We start from the raw sequence: 20,367 nt of genomic DNA on the forward strand, positions 1-20,367 counted from the left end.
CAGGTCAAGTCAAATTATATTTTCCTAATCATAACCAAAGTATCACAGATCACAAAGCTGCCTCACGGGGGGGGGGTTAATCTGAAGAGCATTACAGGCCCTTCTGTCCTTGGATCATGTTCACAGCAAATGCAAACATTATTTTACATACGTGATGATAAAAACATAATAGGCAAAAACCTGCTGATAAGTAGCAGAAACAATGGCAGTTGTGAATATTTCATATGCTGCTTTTACACTCTACTGTACATCTGCACTGGTGACAACAGACTGCAGACAGCAGTGTGTTCACAGATGCTAATCCAGGTCTCAGAGCGGAGACTTGGTGCTCTGCCTGGGTGATCTCACTGAGCTGCAGCCAGAGGAAGTCCCTCAGCTCAAACAGATGGACTGCTACAGTAACAAACACATATTGTAATAGAAAGCCAAAGAGAGCGAGAGGGACAGAGGGCAGAAGAATGCAGCAGAGCAAACAAGAGAGCGATCGAATTGTGGTGTTCAGAATGAAATACAACCCCTTCACACATGCACTGATAGTGGTGTTTTAGTGGAGGGAGCTTTAGAAAGAAGCAACCGGGAGTAAATTAAAAATGATCAATAACAACATTAAATGAAAGAAGAAAAAAAAAGAGGACTGGGAAGATGATGCAGAGAGCAGGAGAGTCAGAGGACACTCGCTGCAGATGCAGACAACAGAAAATGAAAGATGCATAGTGGGGGGAAAAAGGAGAGAGATTGCAGCAATTCAGTCCCTTTTATCATCAGATTCTTTCATCTTCCAAAATACATGTGATAATGCCCCGGCAGAATGGCTCTGTAGAGGAAAATAAGATGGACATTCTGGACAGGGATTTTGTTTTAGAACAGACTTTGGTGACGTGTATGTGTGACAGAGATCTCCATCCTGCAACTGGAATGAAGAGGAGAGAGGAGAGGATCTGGACATCACATTATTCTGCCAGTCAGTCACTGGCTGCTGCAGACGGAAGAGCATTTTCTATTCATTCTCTGCCAGGGTCTGTGGCTCAAACCAGCACCTACACATCCGTGTCTTTTAATACTACCCTCTGTTTGCCAGAATGCAACGCAACTGTCTGGCCTTCACACTACATTTGAGGTAAAGTTAAAGCACCTTCAGCTTACGGCTGCAAAGATGATACACTTTTGACAGCATGTTAGTCCAGTTACTACAAACCATTTACTGTATTACTTAATTACCTTAGTTATCTTGATGACTACTTCTTAATGAACTACAGTATGTGGTAGGACATAGGAAGGTACACTTGAGGAAGGAGCGTCTGTTTGTGGAGCACAAAGCAAAGGAGTATTTCTATTCCCTCTTAATGGGACGTCAGTATATTGCGAAGTAGGTGCCAAAATATGAACCACCAGCCTCCCACTCCAGAGGCACTCACTTTAACCACTCTAACTTTACAATGTATTTTCTGGGCTGATATGAATGTGCATTCATTTCTGTATTCTTTACATTTTTTACATGTTTTTTAAACACTGACAAAGGATAATGTAGCTCTGTGTTTACTGTCAAAGATTATAAGACCTGAGTGTCTGCTAATTATGTAATAACATAAATGGAGATCAATGACAGCAGTAAAACTGTATGTTTGCAAGTAGGATTTGTACTTGATAAAATAGTGGGATGGTCCTTTAAAGGCTGCGTAAGTTCATGTGGATAAAACTCTTTCAGTGTCATCTTCATCAAAGAAAGCTACAGGTTGCTCAAACTCAAGAGAAACATAAGAATTAATGACATGAAGTACAAGTGCAACCACTATGTGGATCTGAAGTATAAATGAAAACGCTCGGTTTGGTGGGAACAGCTTCTAATGCTCCAAACACAAACGCTAACCAAACAAACACTGAACCATTATACGTCACTGCAGTCAACAGAGAAGTACAATTATAGCAAAGAGCACTTCCCCCGGGAAGATAATACAGACAACACAGTGGATATGTTTTCACACTTGTTAGGACAAACCAAAACAAGTATAAGGAGCAGCTCCTTTAGCTCAAGCTAACAAGCTAAATATTATATTAAGATCATATTTTAAATGGCACACAAGAAATACATCAATTGTAAGAAGTGATTTTTTACTTTCTTCAGTAACAGGAGGTGAGACAATGCTTAATGACCTCCACTGTTTTCTTTTTGTTTTGGTTTGTTTTGCTGTGTACAAATCTCTATCAGAGTGCGGGACTTATAAAAGCAATTTCTGCAGCATTGAGGATCGATGTCGGCGATGTGATGTCGGGGAGATTACCACCCATAGGGTTGGAGCTGCTGGCTGCAGCATTTTTGCCATTGCTCAGTAGCGGCTGGAGAGGAATTATTTGGACAAATGCAAAGCATTAGACAACTGCACTCTTGGGTGTGCACATGCTGTGTGTGAGTGGAGAATTGTGGGTGCATGTCTTAGTATATGAACATATGTGTTTCTACCTGTGAAGTTATGGCCATATGTGTACATGACATGTACGTGTGTATGTGTCCAAATCTGTGCAGACTATCTACATTTCTGTCTGTGTGTGATACTGTCGTCTCGAAACATCAGGCCTGTGGTTCCCTAACTCTTAGCTGCAGCACAGAGCTGACACCGAGAGTTTACCATCAGTGGAAGCTGATTTAACAGCAGCTGCTTTGCCAACGTTTGCAAAAGAGAGATTCTCAAAGGACAGAAAGGAACCCTTCAAGTGTAATAAATAACCTCTCTAAAAAGCTTTGCATTCGATTCTTAATTTCCTTATGGTGATTCTGGCAATGTTTGTAAGGGTGTGTGTGTTAATGCTGTGTCAAACTTCTGTAGCTGTTACCTGTCAGTCAAACCGTGACTTGTTTTCTTAAGTCACTTTGGTCGGTGAGTTTTAGGGTTTCTTTTCTCTCTTTATTTTTTGTCAGAAATGAATTTAGCTTAATTAAGACAACATTATTTACTCGAGTTCTGTACTTGCTTACTTGCACATTACTAGAGTAGCATGGAAAGAACTTCTCTGCTACCACATTTACATTTAAATGTGTCATTTTGAATGCGCCGGTCTTGACGTTAATGAGAACGACTCCATGACAAAACTACAACGCCAGAAGATTATTTCCAGAAAAGCTGAAGTCACACTGCGGGTGTTCAAAACTGAAAAGGTTATGTTTAATAAGCCTGATAAGTCTTGGGCTAAAAAAGGTACAAGGGAATGTTATAATTAACTCCTATAATAGATCCTGCAAGTATGAGCTGACTGGTCTGGTGACAGTGTCCTTTAGGAGAAAAACAACACTCAATCACTTTCAGCTGTTCTGTGGCTGACCTCGGACTTCCCTTTGATGGTCACACAGTATAATATAATATAATGTAAACGGTCAAAACACAATGTGACGAGCAATTCAGAATGTGGAGCGCTGTATGGATGACGTTTAGTGCTGTATTTACCTTGTGTTCTTCTTTTGTGGTGACCCTATTCCACTGTGGCCCGGAGGACTTGCATATCGTGCTGTCAGACTGAGGAGAGAGCAGAAGGGAAGACATTATTATACTCTTAAGACAAGTGGATCTATGCCTGAATGTGTAGAGGAGGTAAAGATAGAGGGAGCAAGAGAACAGAGACTTTATGAACTGGATCATGCCACCAGATATTTAATGTGATGGTTTTTTTTCCACACATGTTTAATACCACATACGTATGACTAAGCCAATGACATCCATTTACAGAGCCGCCGACATTAAACAGCCGGAAAAAAACTTTGGCATTCAACTTCGTGGCTGCACCGTTTGAAGAAAACCCCTAGAAAACACAACACACAAGGCACAGCACCAGTCACGTCACAGTTTATTGCCCAACACTCACTGTTAGTCATTCACACAGGAATTAAAATGGGCCGTTACAGGTGGGCTGTAAAACGTTTGACAGGAAGTAGTTAAGCTAATGTAGAGTGCTTTATGAACAAAGAGGTCATCATATGTAAACCCACCCTGAAGTCAAAGACCAGTTAGGAATGCTGTGTGTGAATGTCTAAAGTGTAATGGCCTGTGTGAACTATTACGACTCACAACCATGTGAGTATCTCTCTCTCTCACACACACACTGAACAGACTCTCTATTGAAAGTTAATCTCTCTATCATAGAGGTACAGTATGCATATTATTTTTAGCTCAAAGACATATTTGTATGGCTGATGTTGTCACAAAAACAACTTGTGAAAAAGCATGTGTTATTTTCCGTAGAATTGACGACTTCTGTTTTCTAGAATCATTTGAACACACACAGAATGTACATAAACACAAGCTGTTGGCTTCATTTTAAATGTTCAGTCAAACCTCCTGCTGACAATAACCTGGTTTCCATTCAAATTTTCCAAACCTTTGGCAAAAAAAAGAGCACATCTTCTACTGTTGCGCCAATACTGACAAACTAGTTCACCAAGATCAGGAGTAGGTGCCGCAAAGTGTAAATACTGGGTCACAACAGGCACAAATTGATGAGGGAAACAAAGGCTGCCAAGCATTTGCCTCTGAGGCTGTTGATACCTGGCTCCGTGTCATTGCTGCCCCCCATCATTTGTTGTAATAAAACAGGTTGTTAGCTCTTAATCAAGAAATACTGGCATTTCCTCATCAATCCACATATACTCTGCCTCGACGTATTCACATTTTCACAATATAATTGTAAGTAGTGATAGCAATCGTAAAAATAAAAAGACTACAATCACTCAGAGAATTCATTTCAAAAGCAGTTTCACAGTTTTATCACAGAAAATTGACCATGCGCGAGTAAGTATCTTGCCTCAAGTAATACTGAACATTGTATCAAAGAATTCTGTGTTGACAAAGAAAAGCCTTTAATACCAAGATGAATCAAAGCTTATTTTAACCCATACCTTCCACAGGCTGAACACACACTTGAGTTTCTCTTGAGGAGAGTTGAGACACAGACCAGCTGTAGTTCAAGAAAAAAAAAGCCGAGCAGTATTTGAAAACAGTCCTGTACAATGAGCGGAGCTGCACTTTCAGCTGCAGCACGGAGGAAGCACCCAGCACCAGCAGCCTGCTCTGACGTTCTCCTCCTCTGGCAACGAGGAACAAGTCTGTTCTCTGTTTTGCGATTGTGGGCTGCTGATTTGTCGTTGGTGAGTGACAATAAAGTACCTATACTGTTTGGCTGAATGACGCACTGCAGTCATCACATCACATATTTTTTTTTTTTAACTTTGCATTAAACCCGATTACGAACAACTGCAGATCGCTTTGAATTCACAACATTGCCCCTCAGCAGAGTGAATGTAAAACAGTTTGAGCAGTGAGAGACTACAACGTAATCAATCATATAAGCAACTGATGCTTTAAGTAGAAACTTTAAAAATATAGCACTTTAATGAAAATAATTACACAGCCTAGGATAAATTCAATTTTGAGAGAGCTCATAAGTTGTGATATGAAGCATAAATTAAGTCAATACATTGGTCATTTGTATTTTTTTTTCTTATACATCTCGATGTATAAGAATGTGGTGAATGAAACACACACACACACTTATTAGTATTCATATCTCTCCCTATGGACAATGAAATTCCCTTTTAAACCATCTATGCTGAGGTGCCGAGTCATTGTGTAGAAGTAATTGACCTTGTAGGAGGAAGCCAGTTCATGGCAGTTCCCTATTATAGTGGCGAGTGCCTCTGGATCATGCTATTAATGTACTATATGATACATGACATGTCCGCGTTAATGGTGCCCGGCAACTAAATATGTTCCTCCATAACTTCCCAAACCCCTCACTGTTCACATCACAGTTCAGTTCCAATAAGTTGTTATTTTTGTTCTGGTCAATGTCCTAAATAGCACTCTGCACATGGTTTGTACTTCTTTTATACATAGTGCAATGTTTAATGAGGGAGGAACAAGGGTTTAACGTCAATAAAGGCTGCAGAGGAAAGCTTGTAGCAGCAGACAACACTCTTTTTTGAGTGGGTGAAAATATTGTGGAAAAAATGACAACTCTTCCCGACCCCTCCTCACCAAATATATACAATTCAATGAAGGTAGTGGTGTAAGCAACTGCTGTCCCAATGAGTTAAATACATGCAGCATAAAACCTTTTGTGATTGACATCTTTAGACTAATTGAAACAAATGTTTTCAATCAAATCAGAAAGATTCTTATAGCCCATAGCAGCAAAAATCATGAAATCCAAATGAAGTAGCAAAAGTACCAGTCCATGCTGAGCTACAATAAACTAAAAACTATTAGACTATTGGAAGCAAACTATTTACCAGTTCATAATCCATTCTCCTCGTATCACCATGTGACCTCCAAAATAATCCAAACCTTTGGGGTTACTGCAACACTACTACTATGACTACTGCACACACACAGCTCAGCCTACAACTGTACCTAGGAGACGAGTCAGGCTTGGTCAGGCTGCTGCCTCTACCATAAGGCAAACGACTCTTCCTGTCGCGAGAAATGGCGGTGGGCAGGCGCGAGGAGCGCCGGACCAGGGGGTCAACGTGTTCACCCCGGGACATGGTGAGTTAAAGAGGGAGGGTTTGCTGTGCCCTGCCTGGCTGGGGGCCCCCTGCCTTCTAGAGCTCTGAAAAACTCCTGTGGCTCCGGCCTGTCTCAATCTGACCAATGGGAGTTCCCCTTTGCCACGCGCAGATTCACACACATCCCATACCCTATCTAAGACATCAGTTAGGCCAGCAGGTGCTGTCTATAGAAAGCTCAGCATACTGCAACTGTAGATGTGCACCACTCCAAATATGTGTCAGCGTGGGAGTGTGTGGGAACGTGCGTCTCATCAGAAAATGACAAAGCGTAACTAATTTCAAACATCCAGTCCGGTGCTTTCTCCCATATATTTTACTGAAGCTACTCAGTCAAGTTTTTCCTCTCCGTGTTTTGAATTGTGGGTGATGAGGAAGAGAAGCGTTATTTGTGTGAGCTCAAGCAGAAGAACATGAGACGCCTCTAATATAATTATAAAGTTGATATGGTTAATAAGAGAAAGCAAAGGTAAAAACAAAACAAAACGTGACGCCATTCAATTTGTGCTGTGGTCTCAAGTTATGCAGCGCATTCCTCAATTTCAAGCAGTCTAGACACAACAAACAAGATGCAGGATGTGGCGTCTCTGTGTCCCACATATCTGTACGCAATACTGTTCTGAAATATATTAGTTTTAAAAGGCCAGCATCTCCTCTCAGAGAGACGCCATACGTTTGTGATATTCAGAAATGAGAACCACCAATGTTAGTTGTTGTTGTATAACCTGTTCTTCATTGCCCCAAATGCACGTAGGCTGCGTCTGAATCTGATGTTCAGCCATGCGACATGTGCAGGTAGTAAAAGTGAAAGCAATAGTCGAGCAGGACCAGGTCAAAGTCCCACAGCTTACACACATTATAGCTACAGTGCACCGTGAACATGAGGAGGGCCATTTCTATACTTGCACCTTAGTTACTGAACGTGATTTCCATTGACGATGGAGCAAAGTGTTCATTTTAGCTGCATGTCATTTCTCTATAAATAACAAGACAATGGATTTGTCAATCACTTGGTAGCATTTGACCAGAATTATGGATCCAGTACTGGAACAACTGGTTAAAACCAAATATTTATGACTCCCTTATCACAGTCCAAGGCAAATACATGCAGATTGTGGATTAATTGAACACTCTAGATTAGCTGTGGGTGTGTGAAAGCGAGTGGTTGTTAGTCTGTTTGTTGGGTGTACCCCGTCTTTTGCATCATGTCAGCTGGGATTAGAAGCTTACTGGAGAATAAAGTGGAACAAAAAGAATGAATGTTCACCGTAACAGATTTACAGATTATAGAGGCTAAATATTCCTGCAAAATCTGCAAAAAAAAAATCACAGATTAATGACTGACTTTATCACTGTCAGAGCCAGTTTGGGTTCCAGACCTCAACTGTGGCCTTCGGCATTCAGACGTGATTAACTCATCAGCCCGGGACAGTGAGAGGACAGTGAGACATTAGTGGAGCTGCAGACAGCAAGGGCAGAGGCTCTGTTTTGGAAATGAATTGAGCCACTTCACAGGGATCAAAAAATGTGTAACCAGACACACACATGTTTGGTTGAAAGACAAAGAGAATGGCTTCTGGAATGACTTTATGAGTGTGTGCATGTATGCGTGCACTTACTGCTATTGTATTATTTATTGGGGGTGACGCAGTGCAGAGCAGTGAAACTTTGCAAACTTTGCTGTTTGGTTTAATTTGTGTGCGTGAGGGCTCTCCACCTGTTGTGGTGGGGAGAGGCAGCTGTGCCCTTCATTTACATGCACAGTGCATTTACGACGTACAATGCACTCGTCCAGACAAAGTAAAGCTGGAGCTCCTGACAATAATATCCTCTTACTCATTTCTCGAGACTATCTGCTCTTATTGCACCGATTTTCCACACTGTACCTAAACGACCCCTGCCCCCACCCACACACACACACACAGATGCACGCAAAGCATGGCTAAACAGAGTCGTAACTTGATCTAGTCAGTAGGAATGTTGCTCATGTATGGCATGTCAGGCCGTCCTTTAGACGCTGCTCTAAGACCTGCTCCATCTATTTGCATCGCACAGGGAAAGACCCCTGCTTTTCCTGCCTTTTACTGCTCAGCTGTCAGTATACCTTGCACTGTACGATTATTACAATGTATAATAATACTAACAATAATAATAATGACCAAAAATGCCACTAATAATGACAACCTTAACAAAGTGAAAACATCCTAAACTGTTGTGTTTTATTGTCCATGTTTAATTTTTGTTTCTACTTGTCCGATATCAATACCGATATCACAATCTTGAATATTTCCGATACTGATACTGATATCAGTCCACATCTTTTAAATTAATTAAGTTTATTAAGGAATCTACTTAGACTTTTGAGCTTACACCTAACCATAACCACCATTTGATATTAGATTTAGTGATTGTGTCCAGTATCAGACCGATACCGCGTATCATATGTAATATCGGCTTATCCATATAAGCAGCCATCCAAAATTCAGCCTTTTACAGTAATGATATGTTACTTTATTTCACTCTGTAGATTTTCAAGCTAGTCTTCTCGGCTGACGTTTCCCTCATTACACAGAAGTATTCTGAATTTGCTTTTTAGTAGAAAGCTAAAGTAAATCTGTCTTTTACGTGTCAGCTTGCTAACAGACCTTAACATAAAGACTGGAAACTGAGGAAGACTGAGCCAAAATCAGCAGATAATTAATGTGATAAACACAAGTGTAAAAATGGGGATGTACTGTATGTGCATTATTTGTGACCTTCAGGCAAAGCTACAGTGGGAAAATTGTTAATTGCAGCATAATCATGTACTTTACCTCTCTGCCACTGCAGGGACATATTTTAATGTAGAGATTGCATTAAAGTGCAAAAAAAAAAAAAACAGCTGATGCAGCAAAAAACCAACTGAACATTTAATGAGAAACATCTTTCATGAAAGCTGCTACTTATTTCCTCTGAAAATCTGGTCATATAGATTTATGGTTTACAAAAGCTCTAACTGGACCCAATTAAGCATCCAAAAAGCAATAAACCAGGCAACCTCTCTTCCAGCATGCACCCTAAAAATAATGGGTCAGTTAATGCAAACCAGTCACATGAGATTACCACACTGACCTGTAGACTACCTCTGCCCCACAGGAGACCCAGCAACGTTCCACGTACTCCATCACAACCACATGGAGCACCGACAGTGTAACACATACCTGGACTGCATCTCTTGTGTTTGTCTGTTGAGGCTGCTGGCGGATGGCGCAGTGCTGCTGGTCTGCTGGCTGAGCTCCACCAGGGACTGGTAGTACTGCTGCTGTTGTTGCTGCTGCTGCTTGTAGCGCGACAGGATGAAGAAGAGGCCCAGGATGCTCTTTAGGTTGCCATTCCTGATCTCTGCACAAACAAAGACTGATGTGAGCTCATCATATGACTTCCTCCTGCATTGCAAATGTATAGACACAAAACACGTTTTGATCTTCACGTGGCATAGAGCAATTGTTGCATGTAAAACGTGCACATCTTTTGTCAATTTATGAGAACCAAACCAGGGTCAGTGTTTAAAAAAAAAAAAAAGAAAAATGCATTTTCAAGACCATTTATTGTGTATTTCAAACACATTGACCATCATTTGGTGATAAACAGCAGCTGTTACACAACAAGCATAAGTTTTATGAGGGCAGTTATGCACTGGCTTGGTGGAGTCATTTTTGAATTCTGCACGAAGGGACACTTACTCAAAGAAGAAGAAGCAGTTGAATTAGATCCAGACATGAGCATCTGCTCACACACACAAGCTAACACAGCTGGGTAATTTAGGGGTGAATCTCAGCATGGGAACGGCCAGAAATATTGAACAGGATCTTCATTTACAGTTCTGCTTTGGTCATGAAATAGGGAACTGGTATACAGTTGCTATTGCCACAGCTGTGGGACACTGACAGTCAGAAGCACCACAGCTCGGGCTATTGATATCAGCATTGCATTACTGTAAGTATAACATGGATGTTTGGAGACTCCAAGAAGTTCTAGCCCTGCAGGTGTTTCCGTACGGGTCCTTTCTTTTAAAAGTTAATATTAAAACTTTTAAAGAAATAAATGTTGAGTTTGAAAGCGCAGTGGAACTTTATCTCGGCCAAGTGCTAATCTCACCCTCAAAAGATCTCAGGATCTCAAGTTCCTCTGAGACAAAACTCAAACAAATGCATCTCTCACACATTCCTGCACACACAGCTGAGATGGGATTCGCTCGTCTAAGAGTATAGGGGAAATTGATTGCTGTGGCTAACGCACCCATTTGTGAAATGGACTTTTCATATCAAACCCCCGGTGAATGCTGGCACACACACAGAAGAACAGGAAAGATGGCAGCGGCTGACGCAGGGCTTTTAACTCCATTTTTCAATCTGGAGAGGCTGAAACGTTTGCTGTTTGGAGTGTTGAAGTTAGAGAAGATTAATCTCTTGGGGGGTGTTTTCCATTTTCTAACACCCAGAGGTGGTAATTTATACTGGGCCCAAGAGAGGGCCTAAACAGCAGTGTTTACTATGCTTTAGAAAGACAATCATTAAAGACCAAAGGGGTGCTCTGGACTGGAACGAGTGCATTTAATAGCAATTATACTGATGTGGACAAGAAGAAAACAATATTTCACTGATCCCAAAAGGGAAACTGCATGCCTTAAGGCCAGGCTGCACTTGTTGGCCTTGTGTCCTGGTAATGAATATGCTTGCATCATAACATTACTGACCTGCACATGTTATATAGAAGTGTAACTTGAGTAGAAAGATGAAGTCAATTGCAAGTACATGTTTCATTTGTATGTTTATTTTGGGAGAAACTTCATGTTCCTGTTTTTATAGTTGGTTTGTCTTTTTAAGGACTCAAGGTTTCTGTCAAATGACTGGTGTGATTTCTTTCTTTTTTTTGATACCGCGATACAACGGTCAAAACCTCATCTACAGCTTTACAGCGTGTCTGCATATTTCTCCATTGCACATTACAATGCTGTCCCCCTCAGTGGTTTTTGGTTTGGATTCACGTCTGGTGATTGTGGACGTCACTGACATTCACTGGATTCACTTTCGTGTACATGTACATTGGCTTTTTGTGGTCATAAAGGGCTAAATAAGGTCAGCAATAATACTTAGATGGATTGGGACATGGGCCCCAAAGTCTATTATATCTTATTTAGAGAGGTTCCTTTTTTAATGAGTCACAAAGCATATATAAACTTATATTGTGTCTTCACCTATTTAAGGTGTAGTCAAGGTATTTCCTTCATAAGTAAGGTCAAGGTAAGTCCTTAACATGGTTTTCTCCTTTCTGATGTTGCTGCACTGAGTTTCTTTTAATTCCTTTGATTTCAAATAAATGATTTAAAATAGGTCTTGTTTGCTAGACCAAATCTTCTTTCACAGCCAGGTATTTTGGATTGACATTAAACAAAACTTGAACCTAATGCCTTACCCATGCCCTAGGCCTGACCCTTAATGCAATTATGGTAAATTACGCAGCCTAAATCTTGCTGTCACAGCACATATGAGCGTTTAAGTGGACTAATGAAATTAGACCTATTTTGAGGGGGAAAAAAAGAAAAAGAAAATCACCCACTGAGATCAATAAGCATGGACTTTATTGTGGCGAGCAGGTCATACTGAGGGTTAATTGCTAACACTGAAACCACGAGGAGCTTGTTCTGCTTAGATCTCCGTTGCAGAAAACCTGCAGTGCATAGACGCTTTAATAACTGCTCACGGCAGCCCATTATCAACCAGAGGAAATGTGCGTCCGAGGCCTTTGCACCTGCTTCTGCGCCTGGAAACAGTAGAGTGAACTTCCTGTGGATAATTATCACATTTCAAGTCATAAAAACCTTTTTGCTGCTTTTGATATACTTTTGTAGTTATGGGATCATTTGTGGGACTCCGTTTAAGTTAAGCTGATGCTTCAGGTCCAGTTTAACGAAACATGTGTTTCACAATATCAGCTGAAATATGGTAGTACTTAGCATTAAAGTTCAACAAGGTTCAACATGTTGAGCACATGCAGCGGCTATAGTGAGTTAGCATGTTAGCATAAGGACTGAACACAACATCAAATGGAAATTAGTTTTGCACAAATTGAACTATATATAAAAATGAATGCATTTCAAAACAGGATGCATCATCTGGTGACCATGAATATAAAGTGTCTTCATCACACTATCATATAACATTTATCTCATCATATTCTAATGATGCAGGCTTTAATCATTATTCATCTGTGTCATTATTATCTTTTCATTCATGAAAAAATTTATTTGAATCTATACCTATGGAGATACACCCTTAAGATGCTTTTTCTAGAACTCTGGCTCACAACCTTCCACCAGTGGAACACAAGGGGACTTCTAAAAGAGGTCATTATAACAAATAAAATGTTAATGTATGCACATCAAAGATTCCACTTCATTTTATTCCCCTGCCTTGCTTAAAAAAAAAAAAGAAAAAGGTATAAAGAGAGCATATGGCAGCCAATGAAACCCAGGAAACTCTGGGCTGATTCAAGATAATAGAGGGGAGACATGGCCATCTCACTGAACTATAACAAACGCACGTGCGCTGTTAACGCCACAGGTTGAGACCCCGAGTGAAAGATGGACTGAGTGAAGAGTGATGATGAAAGGCAGCAGCAACAGCAACAGACTCGGAGTAACCCAATAGCCCATATATTTACAGACCCACTTTGAAATTCCAGGTCTAGTGAGTCACCTTGCTGTTTTTAGTGCTGTCGTGGTGGGAAGAGAATTGGGAGCTATTGGTCAGTGTGTCAGGCACACTTCTGCTGCTGGGGGGGTCAAGGGCACATTCACCTCCACAATGTTTAAAGAGGGGCAGAGACAACATGAGGTCTCGGCAAACGCAGGTCCTAAATAACGGCGGGAGGGAGTTTCTCGTCTGTTATAACGAAAGTGACAGCACACGTCCGTTTGATAATGCGTCAGATTCATCTCTGACACCGGTAACATCGATGTATTTCAGCAGAATGACACATGCTCGACAAAAATGTACGTACCCCAACTTGTATTATGTATAATATGTATGGAGAGGTTCTTAAATCTTAAAGGTTTAAATCTCACATGAGTATTTGGGCAGTTGCATTGCCGCAAAGTTACAGGGTTGATTTCCTAGAGTCATTAAAGTGCAAATTTTCATTATTTTTCTCTGGAAAGGAAATCTCTGCTCTATAGGGACTGGTATATAAGCACTTAGCTACTGCACTTTGACAACTACCTAATAAATGGCAGGTCAGGTGTGGGCTGTAGAAATCAAGTGGCACACATTAAATGACAGTGCCACACAATAAATCAGGTAGGATTTGAATGTTTTGCAGCAGCTTCTTACATGTAATGTAGTTAAAAAAAAAAAAACCCTGAGTGCAGTTGGATTTATTTATGAACTTGGTAAAGTTAAGTGTAAAACATAGTCATAAAACCTAGTTTGGAACCATACTCTGTTTTATTTTATTTTTTTTACCTTGGCCTTGTGAGACAATTTCAGTGTATCATTCAATTTTGGCGAGCAGTCATCTGTCATATAACACGTGCACCCTGATGGGTGGAAGGCCAATCCTTCGCTGCACTTTTTATCCTCACATAATCCACTTTGATGCCCTAATGATAACCTACAGTGCCATCGCCAACGCTGCAGATGGAGAAACTGTGCACCCCTGCCATGATATCATGCCATGGCTGATGTGAAGTGTAATGCTATGTCTTGGAAATTGTTTTTATACTTTGAGAAATGGAAAACTACCCACAGCGAGTTGGGTGACGCTGGACCTAAAATCCTTTTCCAGGTCTTGAAAATTAAAGGGAGATTAAACAGGGAGGGATTCTGCTGAGCCACTGATTCAATTAAGGGTTTAATCGGACTTTGAATTGCATATTGTTCTTTCTTCTTACCTTCTGCTGAGAGCCCTTGTACATTCACTCCTCTGGCGTCCAGGAAACTGAGACAGGCGTCCACATTTTCAATCTGTGGGGAAGATGGCAGACAGTCAGCACAAAGGACAGACGCTGCAAGAATGTGCCTATCGTTAACATTCAGTGGGTCTAAATGTCTCGGGGGAGAGGATGTGGATGATCACTGTTATTACCCATAAAGCACATCATTGTGTGGTCATTACTCGACCCCCTTGCGCCCCCGGGGACCCCGGCTGTGTGTCATACTGACCGCAGTGTGTGTCGCCACCTACACAGACCGGAGCACGTCACACGAGCGCGTGCTTTGCCAGGGACATGTGTTATGTGTGGTCAATACACACATTTGCATGTAAACACAGTGTGTGTCAGTGAGTGTGGATCCATCGAGTCCTTCTCTGACAGTCGACGGTGATCACCTCCGCAGACCAGTATCACAAAGCCTCACTGAGGGTGCAGTTATGAGGGGAATTCTTGCATTCCTTGACTCAGGCCCATGGGTGGCTTCATTAGCATGGTGGCAGCAGCCAGCACCACTCAAGAGGCCTTTATTATTATGAGGTCAAAGGTTGGGGCGCCCGGGTTTGCCGCAGTGTGCCAAGGCCACACAAAGGGTGAGCTGGGCTACTAAGAGAGACGTCCAGTGGGCAATGATGATTCATGAGCTGTAACTTTTTCTGAGCTGGCTCCGTCTCTCTGTCTCTTAATGTGTTCTTTGACTGTGCCTGTATCACTTTATTTAAATGAGAGAGACACTTCATAGGACCGGGATAATGAGTCGTAGCTGCCCACAGCCCATTTCAATACTTGCTGATTTGTCTTTTGCTCCCATTGAGCTGAACTCAATTGTCCTCAGTGGTTTAATAATATGTATTTCGGTGGCATTTTACAGAATAGAGACAATCAGCGCTGCCTTAATGGTCCTAGAAAGGCAGAGAATGACAGGCATTTCACGGTTTGCTATCTCCTGGGCACAATTAACTCCAGTTATGAAAAGCTCAATCATCAGAAACTTTTTGATTGAGATTCCAAACTTTTTTTGAAATTGAATATCTTAAACAAATAGACGATAAAGCACCGCACATGTAAGTGAACGGGTGCCGTGTTGCATGTGCCACCTCTAAAATAGAAGACAGAACTCGACAAAGAGGTGGTCCTCATTAAATGCTCGGTAATCTAACAAAGCCCATGTGTCTCCAGACATAGTGTACATACAGTATTTCACAACAAGGGGGACTCATCAAACCATCAACTACAGCGCAATAGCATCATAAAATCCTAAATGTTGTTTATGTTGCTCAAGGGCACATCATAAACTTCCTCCCATTCATTCTCTCTCTCTCTCTCTCTCTCTCTCTCTCTCCACAGACTGAAATGTCAACACACGCTGCATTACCAGAGACCTTGAAGTCACATATGAAGCCTCGCACCATCTGCCTGACACCACTCACCTCCTCTTCTCATTTCCCAGCAACCAAACATATTTCCGCCAGCAGTCAGCAGACCCTCTAACATGTGGGCCGCCATATTTTCTTCCCACATGCTACACACAGACTGACACATGTGGGCCTGGCTGCTCGCTCCTCTGAATATACCACATGCACAGTCTCGGAGGTTTGTATGTGGAGAGACATGTGCAGCGCAGCATCTGCGAATGTATTAATTAAGACCGAGTGGGATGATGACATGAAATGCTGAAAGCATATAATCGTAAAAAAAAATATCCCTAGTTGGAGACAGATTTCTGTGTGTCGTTTTTTTTTTGTGATGAAACTGCCGCCTTCTTTCTCTAAGCCTACAAATGGCGATCCAAGCAGAAAGTCTAAGGCTTTTAGACGAAACCGCTGTTTGCTTAACTTTAAAATGATGCAAACATGTGGAACGATGATTGAAGGCGTTGATGATGGACAGGCCATTAGTGTTCCACAGGGTTCTGGTGATGTTTAACTGCTGGTTTGGTGGGTGGTTTGGCTTTGTGGCATCGCGCAACAGTTTCCCGAGAAGCCGGCGTGATTTAATTTTCCAATGCCGGCTGGCATCAGACAGATCCACATAAGCCATTAAAGGCAATTTGGGCAAGGGCATTTTTGATGACGAGCACTTCACCCCAGTCATGAAGCACTTAAGGAGGCAGGGGAAAAGGATGCAACATGTTGAGGAGTGACAGGAGGGCGGCACATGAGCGACATACGCTGCGGTAAGACAATCTGCCACTGAGCATGGAAGAATAATGAGGGGGGGGGAGCTGTTTCTTCTGAAATAATCACTTCCAATTAAACAATGTTCCATTTAGAGAGCCACACTGCAAATCAACACATCACATTCAAACAAAACACAGACAGCTGAGCGGAGAACAGCGCGTGCTATACGGCTGGTGTGAGAAAAGGCTTGCTGCGTACAAAACCACACTCCCCTGGAAACACGTAGTCATTTTTTAAGAGGCACAGACCGGACTGTAAAAGATGACGAGGATAACGTTTGAATTCACATGTACGAGGAAACAAATCTGTTATAGGGGAATTCTGGCTATGTACAGTAACAGAGGTTGGCTGGAATACAGTAATCTATGTTTTGTCCTTTGTAGGAACATATCACCTTGTTTATCGTTGGCCATCTGCTGCTTGTGACCATGCAGCATGCCTGCAAAGACATGCAAAGTGTTTGCAAATGCTTACAGTACTTAATAAAGGGATATTTAGAGCTTGGAAAACATCCACTGCTGTTTAGGTGCTTATCAGACGTATTGAGGTGCACACTTTTTTGGACCAGTGGGTCCTGAACCTAATGGTAATTGTACAAAAGGTGTTTAATATTTCTTCATGCACACAGACTCACTGCAGAAAAGTGACTGCATATGGTTTGAAGACGTTATTCATAAATGGGTGAGAAGTTTTTTTTTGGTGTGTATGGAGTTTGCATATTCTCCCCATGTGTGTGTACTGCATGTTTTCAGACTGTGGGAGGAAGCCGGGAGAAAATATGGGGATTAGGTAAGTTGGACACTTTGAATTGACCTGTCGGTGTGAGAGTGAATGGTTGTTTGCCTCTATATGTGGCCCTGCTATGGACTGGCGAACTGTCCAGTCTGTGACCCTGTCTATTGCCCTATGACAGCTGAGATTGGCACAGCACCTCCCACAACATTACATGTCATTTAGCAGACGCTGTCATCCAAAGCGACTTACAATACAAGGTGCATTTCAACATTTGGGTACAAACAACCCTCCTGGAAAATAAAGTGGTAGAAGATGGATGTTTGCATTTCGCAACCTAGGAATTTATGGTACAACCAATGGCTGGCAAAGTAACGAGGGGAAACTGTCATTGTGGGTTTCATTATTAAGTATATGCTGCCATTAGTGTTTCGGTCTCATGTGGACGATTACCTTCATCATTATTTTCAACAACAAATTCCACTCACTCAGACAGACACTATACATACAGTGGTTTTGGGAATAATTGGTTGCAGCTCAACTAGCAAATGGTTCACATGGCAAGACTATAAAGTTGCCAGTTTGTCTTTTGCCATTTATATATCTTTAAATTTGTCCCTCTTCAAATGGAAAGTTAATTCCAGTTCACTGGTATTCTTTGTGGCAAATGACTCAGCTTTTTTGTCTGACTTAACTCAGAGGAGCGTCTAAGTGAGGGTACTCCTGGTTATAAGAGTACATTTATTTACTCTTTCCACTCCAGTGAGACACGGTGAGTCACCAACACGAGACATCAGCTACATCTGCACGTTTGCAGCGTAATGTGTTCACAAGTCTTCGGTAGTGTTGGGCCAATTTTTAACAGTATCAAGTGACTAATGTACGATGACTGAGATTGGAAAGTGTTATCCCTTAGATGCAACTGTCAAATACAAATGGGCCAACACCTCAATTACCACTTCCTGCGGGATAGAAAACAAACCTCCATTAAGACGGGACTGGAAAAGCAGGCGTTAGCGCTTCACAGCACATGGGAACAGCTCAATAATTAAAGGGTTTCCGTCCAAATGGTATATTCACTGGAAAATGCAAATCCATAAGTCAGGTTTTAAAAACGCTGATGACTCAAGCCACGCATGGGATGACTCAGTTGACTTCTAGTTTTTTCTTTTCCAAGTTGTTTCACTTAGAATCCCGTGCTTATTCTCTGAAAGCTGTCACTTATTATTCATCTTTTTCACACCCACATGAAAACAGAACTAAAATCTCATCTTGTCGATTGGAACCTGCGTCAACAATGAGGAACTGTGAAGTCTGATTAAAAGTGAGACTCGAACTAAAGCTAATAAAAATAAAAACTGATTTGGATTTGCTGTACTGACACCACTGTGTCAAAGTTTGCTTTTTTTCTTCCATGTGACAGAATGTCAAGCAGATAAAAGCAAACTATTCTGCATCTATTAATTTTTCACAGCACTTTGAAACCTAATGAGACAGAGCTTCTCACACGACATGACTGGGATGCTTTCTTACAGCCCGAATGTCTTTTATTGATCACTGCTGCTGAGTAGAGCTGCTTGGAAAAAATGTAATGTTTACACGCAGGAAACGCCAAATTCTTCTGCTTTCATCTGCTGAAGGACGTGGCAGCTTACAGTACTTGACTGCACTGTCAGAATGTCAAAGCATCACGCTGCTCTTCTCTCACTCCATCAATGCTTTCGTCTGTGCCACACTTCCCACTGGAGGCCTGACACTTGTGCCTCCACTGGTCTCATCTGTAACAGCCCATTGAGTCCTCTCTCACCCTGTCCTGTCGCTCTCACTGTTTCAAAAACAGGGCAGCGGCTGACAGATGAGGACTCAAAACAGATCAAATGGGCAGAGCTGAAGATCGGCTGATAGGCAGAGGGGAGGCAGCAGGTTAAAGGATCCTGTCTAATTATGCATCGTGCCAAAACCTAAAGAAGAGAAATTGTTTTTCTCATCAGACAATGACCAGGGGAACTGTTTGATGCCGTTATTACTCACAATAACAAGTGGGGGCGAGCTGATTCCATTCTCTAATGCTCAATATAACTAGATTGGATATCGATATGTGAGCAAACATGACTTATTAGTAACAATATTAGCATGTTTGCACTGCAAACCACACATAAAGATAAAACACAATAAAGCAGTTGGTGTATTCAATGGGAGAAATGGTCCTAGTGCCCCCAGCCCACTTCTTTCCTGCAGCCCTATTGTTGACTTATTTTAAAATAAACAAGTCAAAAGGGCAAAACAAACGTGTGTAATCTTGTAAAAAGACTGTATCGGATTGATAGCGGGAGATACTCAAGGCTGTCATCTGTATCAGCGACAGCCAGAAAAAAAAGTGGTATCGAAACATCACTGCTGGCAATCCCCCTAAACTCCCTTATCTCCCTTCTTATCTAAAATGCTTGAGCTGTTTTGCTCATTTTTAAAGAGATCACGAGTTTGACCCACAGGCTTAACCTCATTCCCGCAGATTCAACAAAGTGCACATTCAGTATTATGCCCTGAACTCTTCTGTAACTAAAAAAAATCATCCCCAATTAGATTCAGTTTAAGTAGCCAGGCCTTCAGAGATGAAAAAAAGTTGGTGTAAGTTGATGTTTATCACATCAAAGCCCAGCTTGTTGCACATAAATTAAAACATTTTTCTTCAAGGATTTTTACAGCCTGTGACATAACTGTTTCTCACAGGAACTACATCAGCACAGTCAGAACATAAACACATGTCACAAGCAGGATCTGCATGGCAACGCAAGCCTATATCCGTGGACGTCTCGATTATATATGGCGGTCGAGTTTAAGATGTTTACGGCATCAAATGACTTGGAGGGCTTCCATGTGGCTTCATGCGTCTGCTGCACACACACAGGGTGTGCATGTGTCCACATGAGTGGAGG

General features: G+C 41.6%; 1 protein-coding gene across 6 annotated transcripts in view; it reads right to left on the reverse strand.

Annotated features, from left to right (window-relative positions):
- The window catches only part of nav3 (neuron navigator 3), a 151,448-nt gene that overhangs the window by 73,186 nt on the left and 57,895 nt on the right, over positions 1 to 20,367 (reverse strand). For all 6 annotated transcript variants that reach the window (XM_044020827.1, XM_044020831.1, XM_044020833.1 and 3 more), the window contains exons 4-6: positions 14,481 to 14,553; positions 9,751 to 9,931; positions 3,438 to 3,506 (exon numbers count right to left, since the gene is read on the reverse strand). In XM_044020827.1, coding sequence (XP_043876762.1) covers positions 3,438 to 3,506; positions 9,751 to 9,931; positions 14,481 to 14,553 — 323 coding nt within the window. The remainder of the gene's footprint in view (positions 1 to 3,437; positions 3,507 to 9,750; positions 9,932 to 14,480; positions 14,554 to 20,367) is intronic.

The sequence above is a fragment of the Solea senegalensis genome, linkage group LG3 (genome assembly GCF_019176455.1).
Source record: "Solea senegalensis isolate Sse05_10M linkage group LG3, IFAPA_SoseM_1, whole genome shotgun sequence".
Lineage (NCBI taxonomy): Eukaryota > Metazoa > Chordata > Actinopteri > Pleuronectiformes > Soleidae > Solea > Solea senegalensis.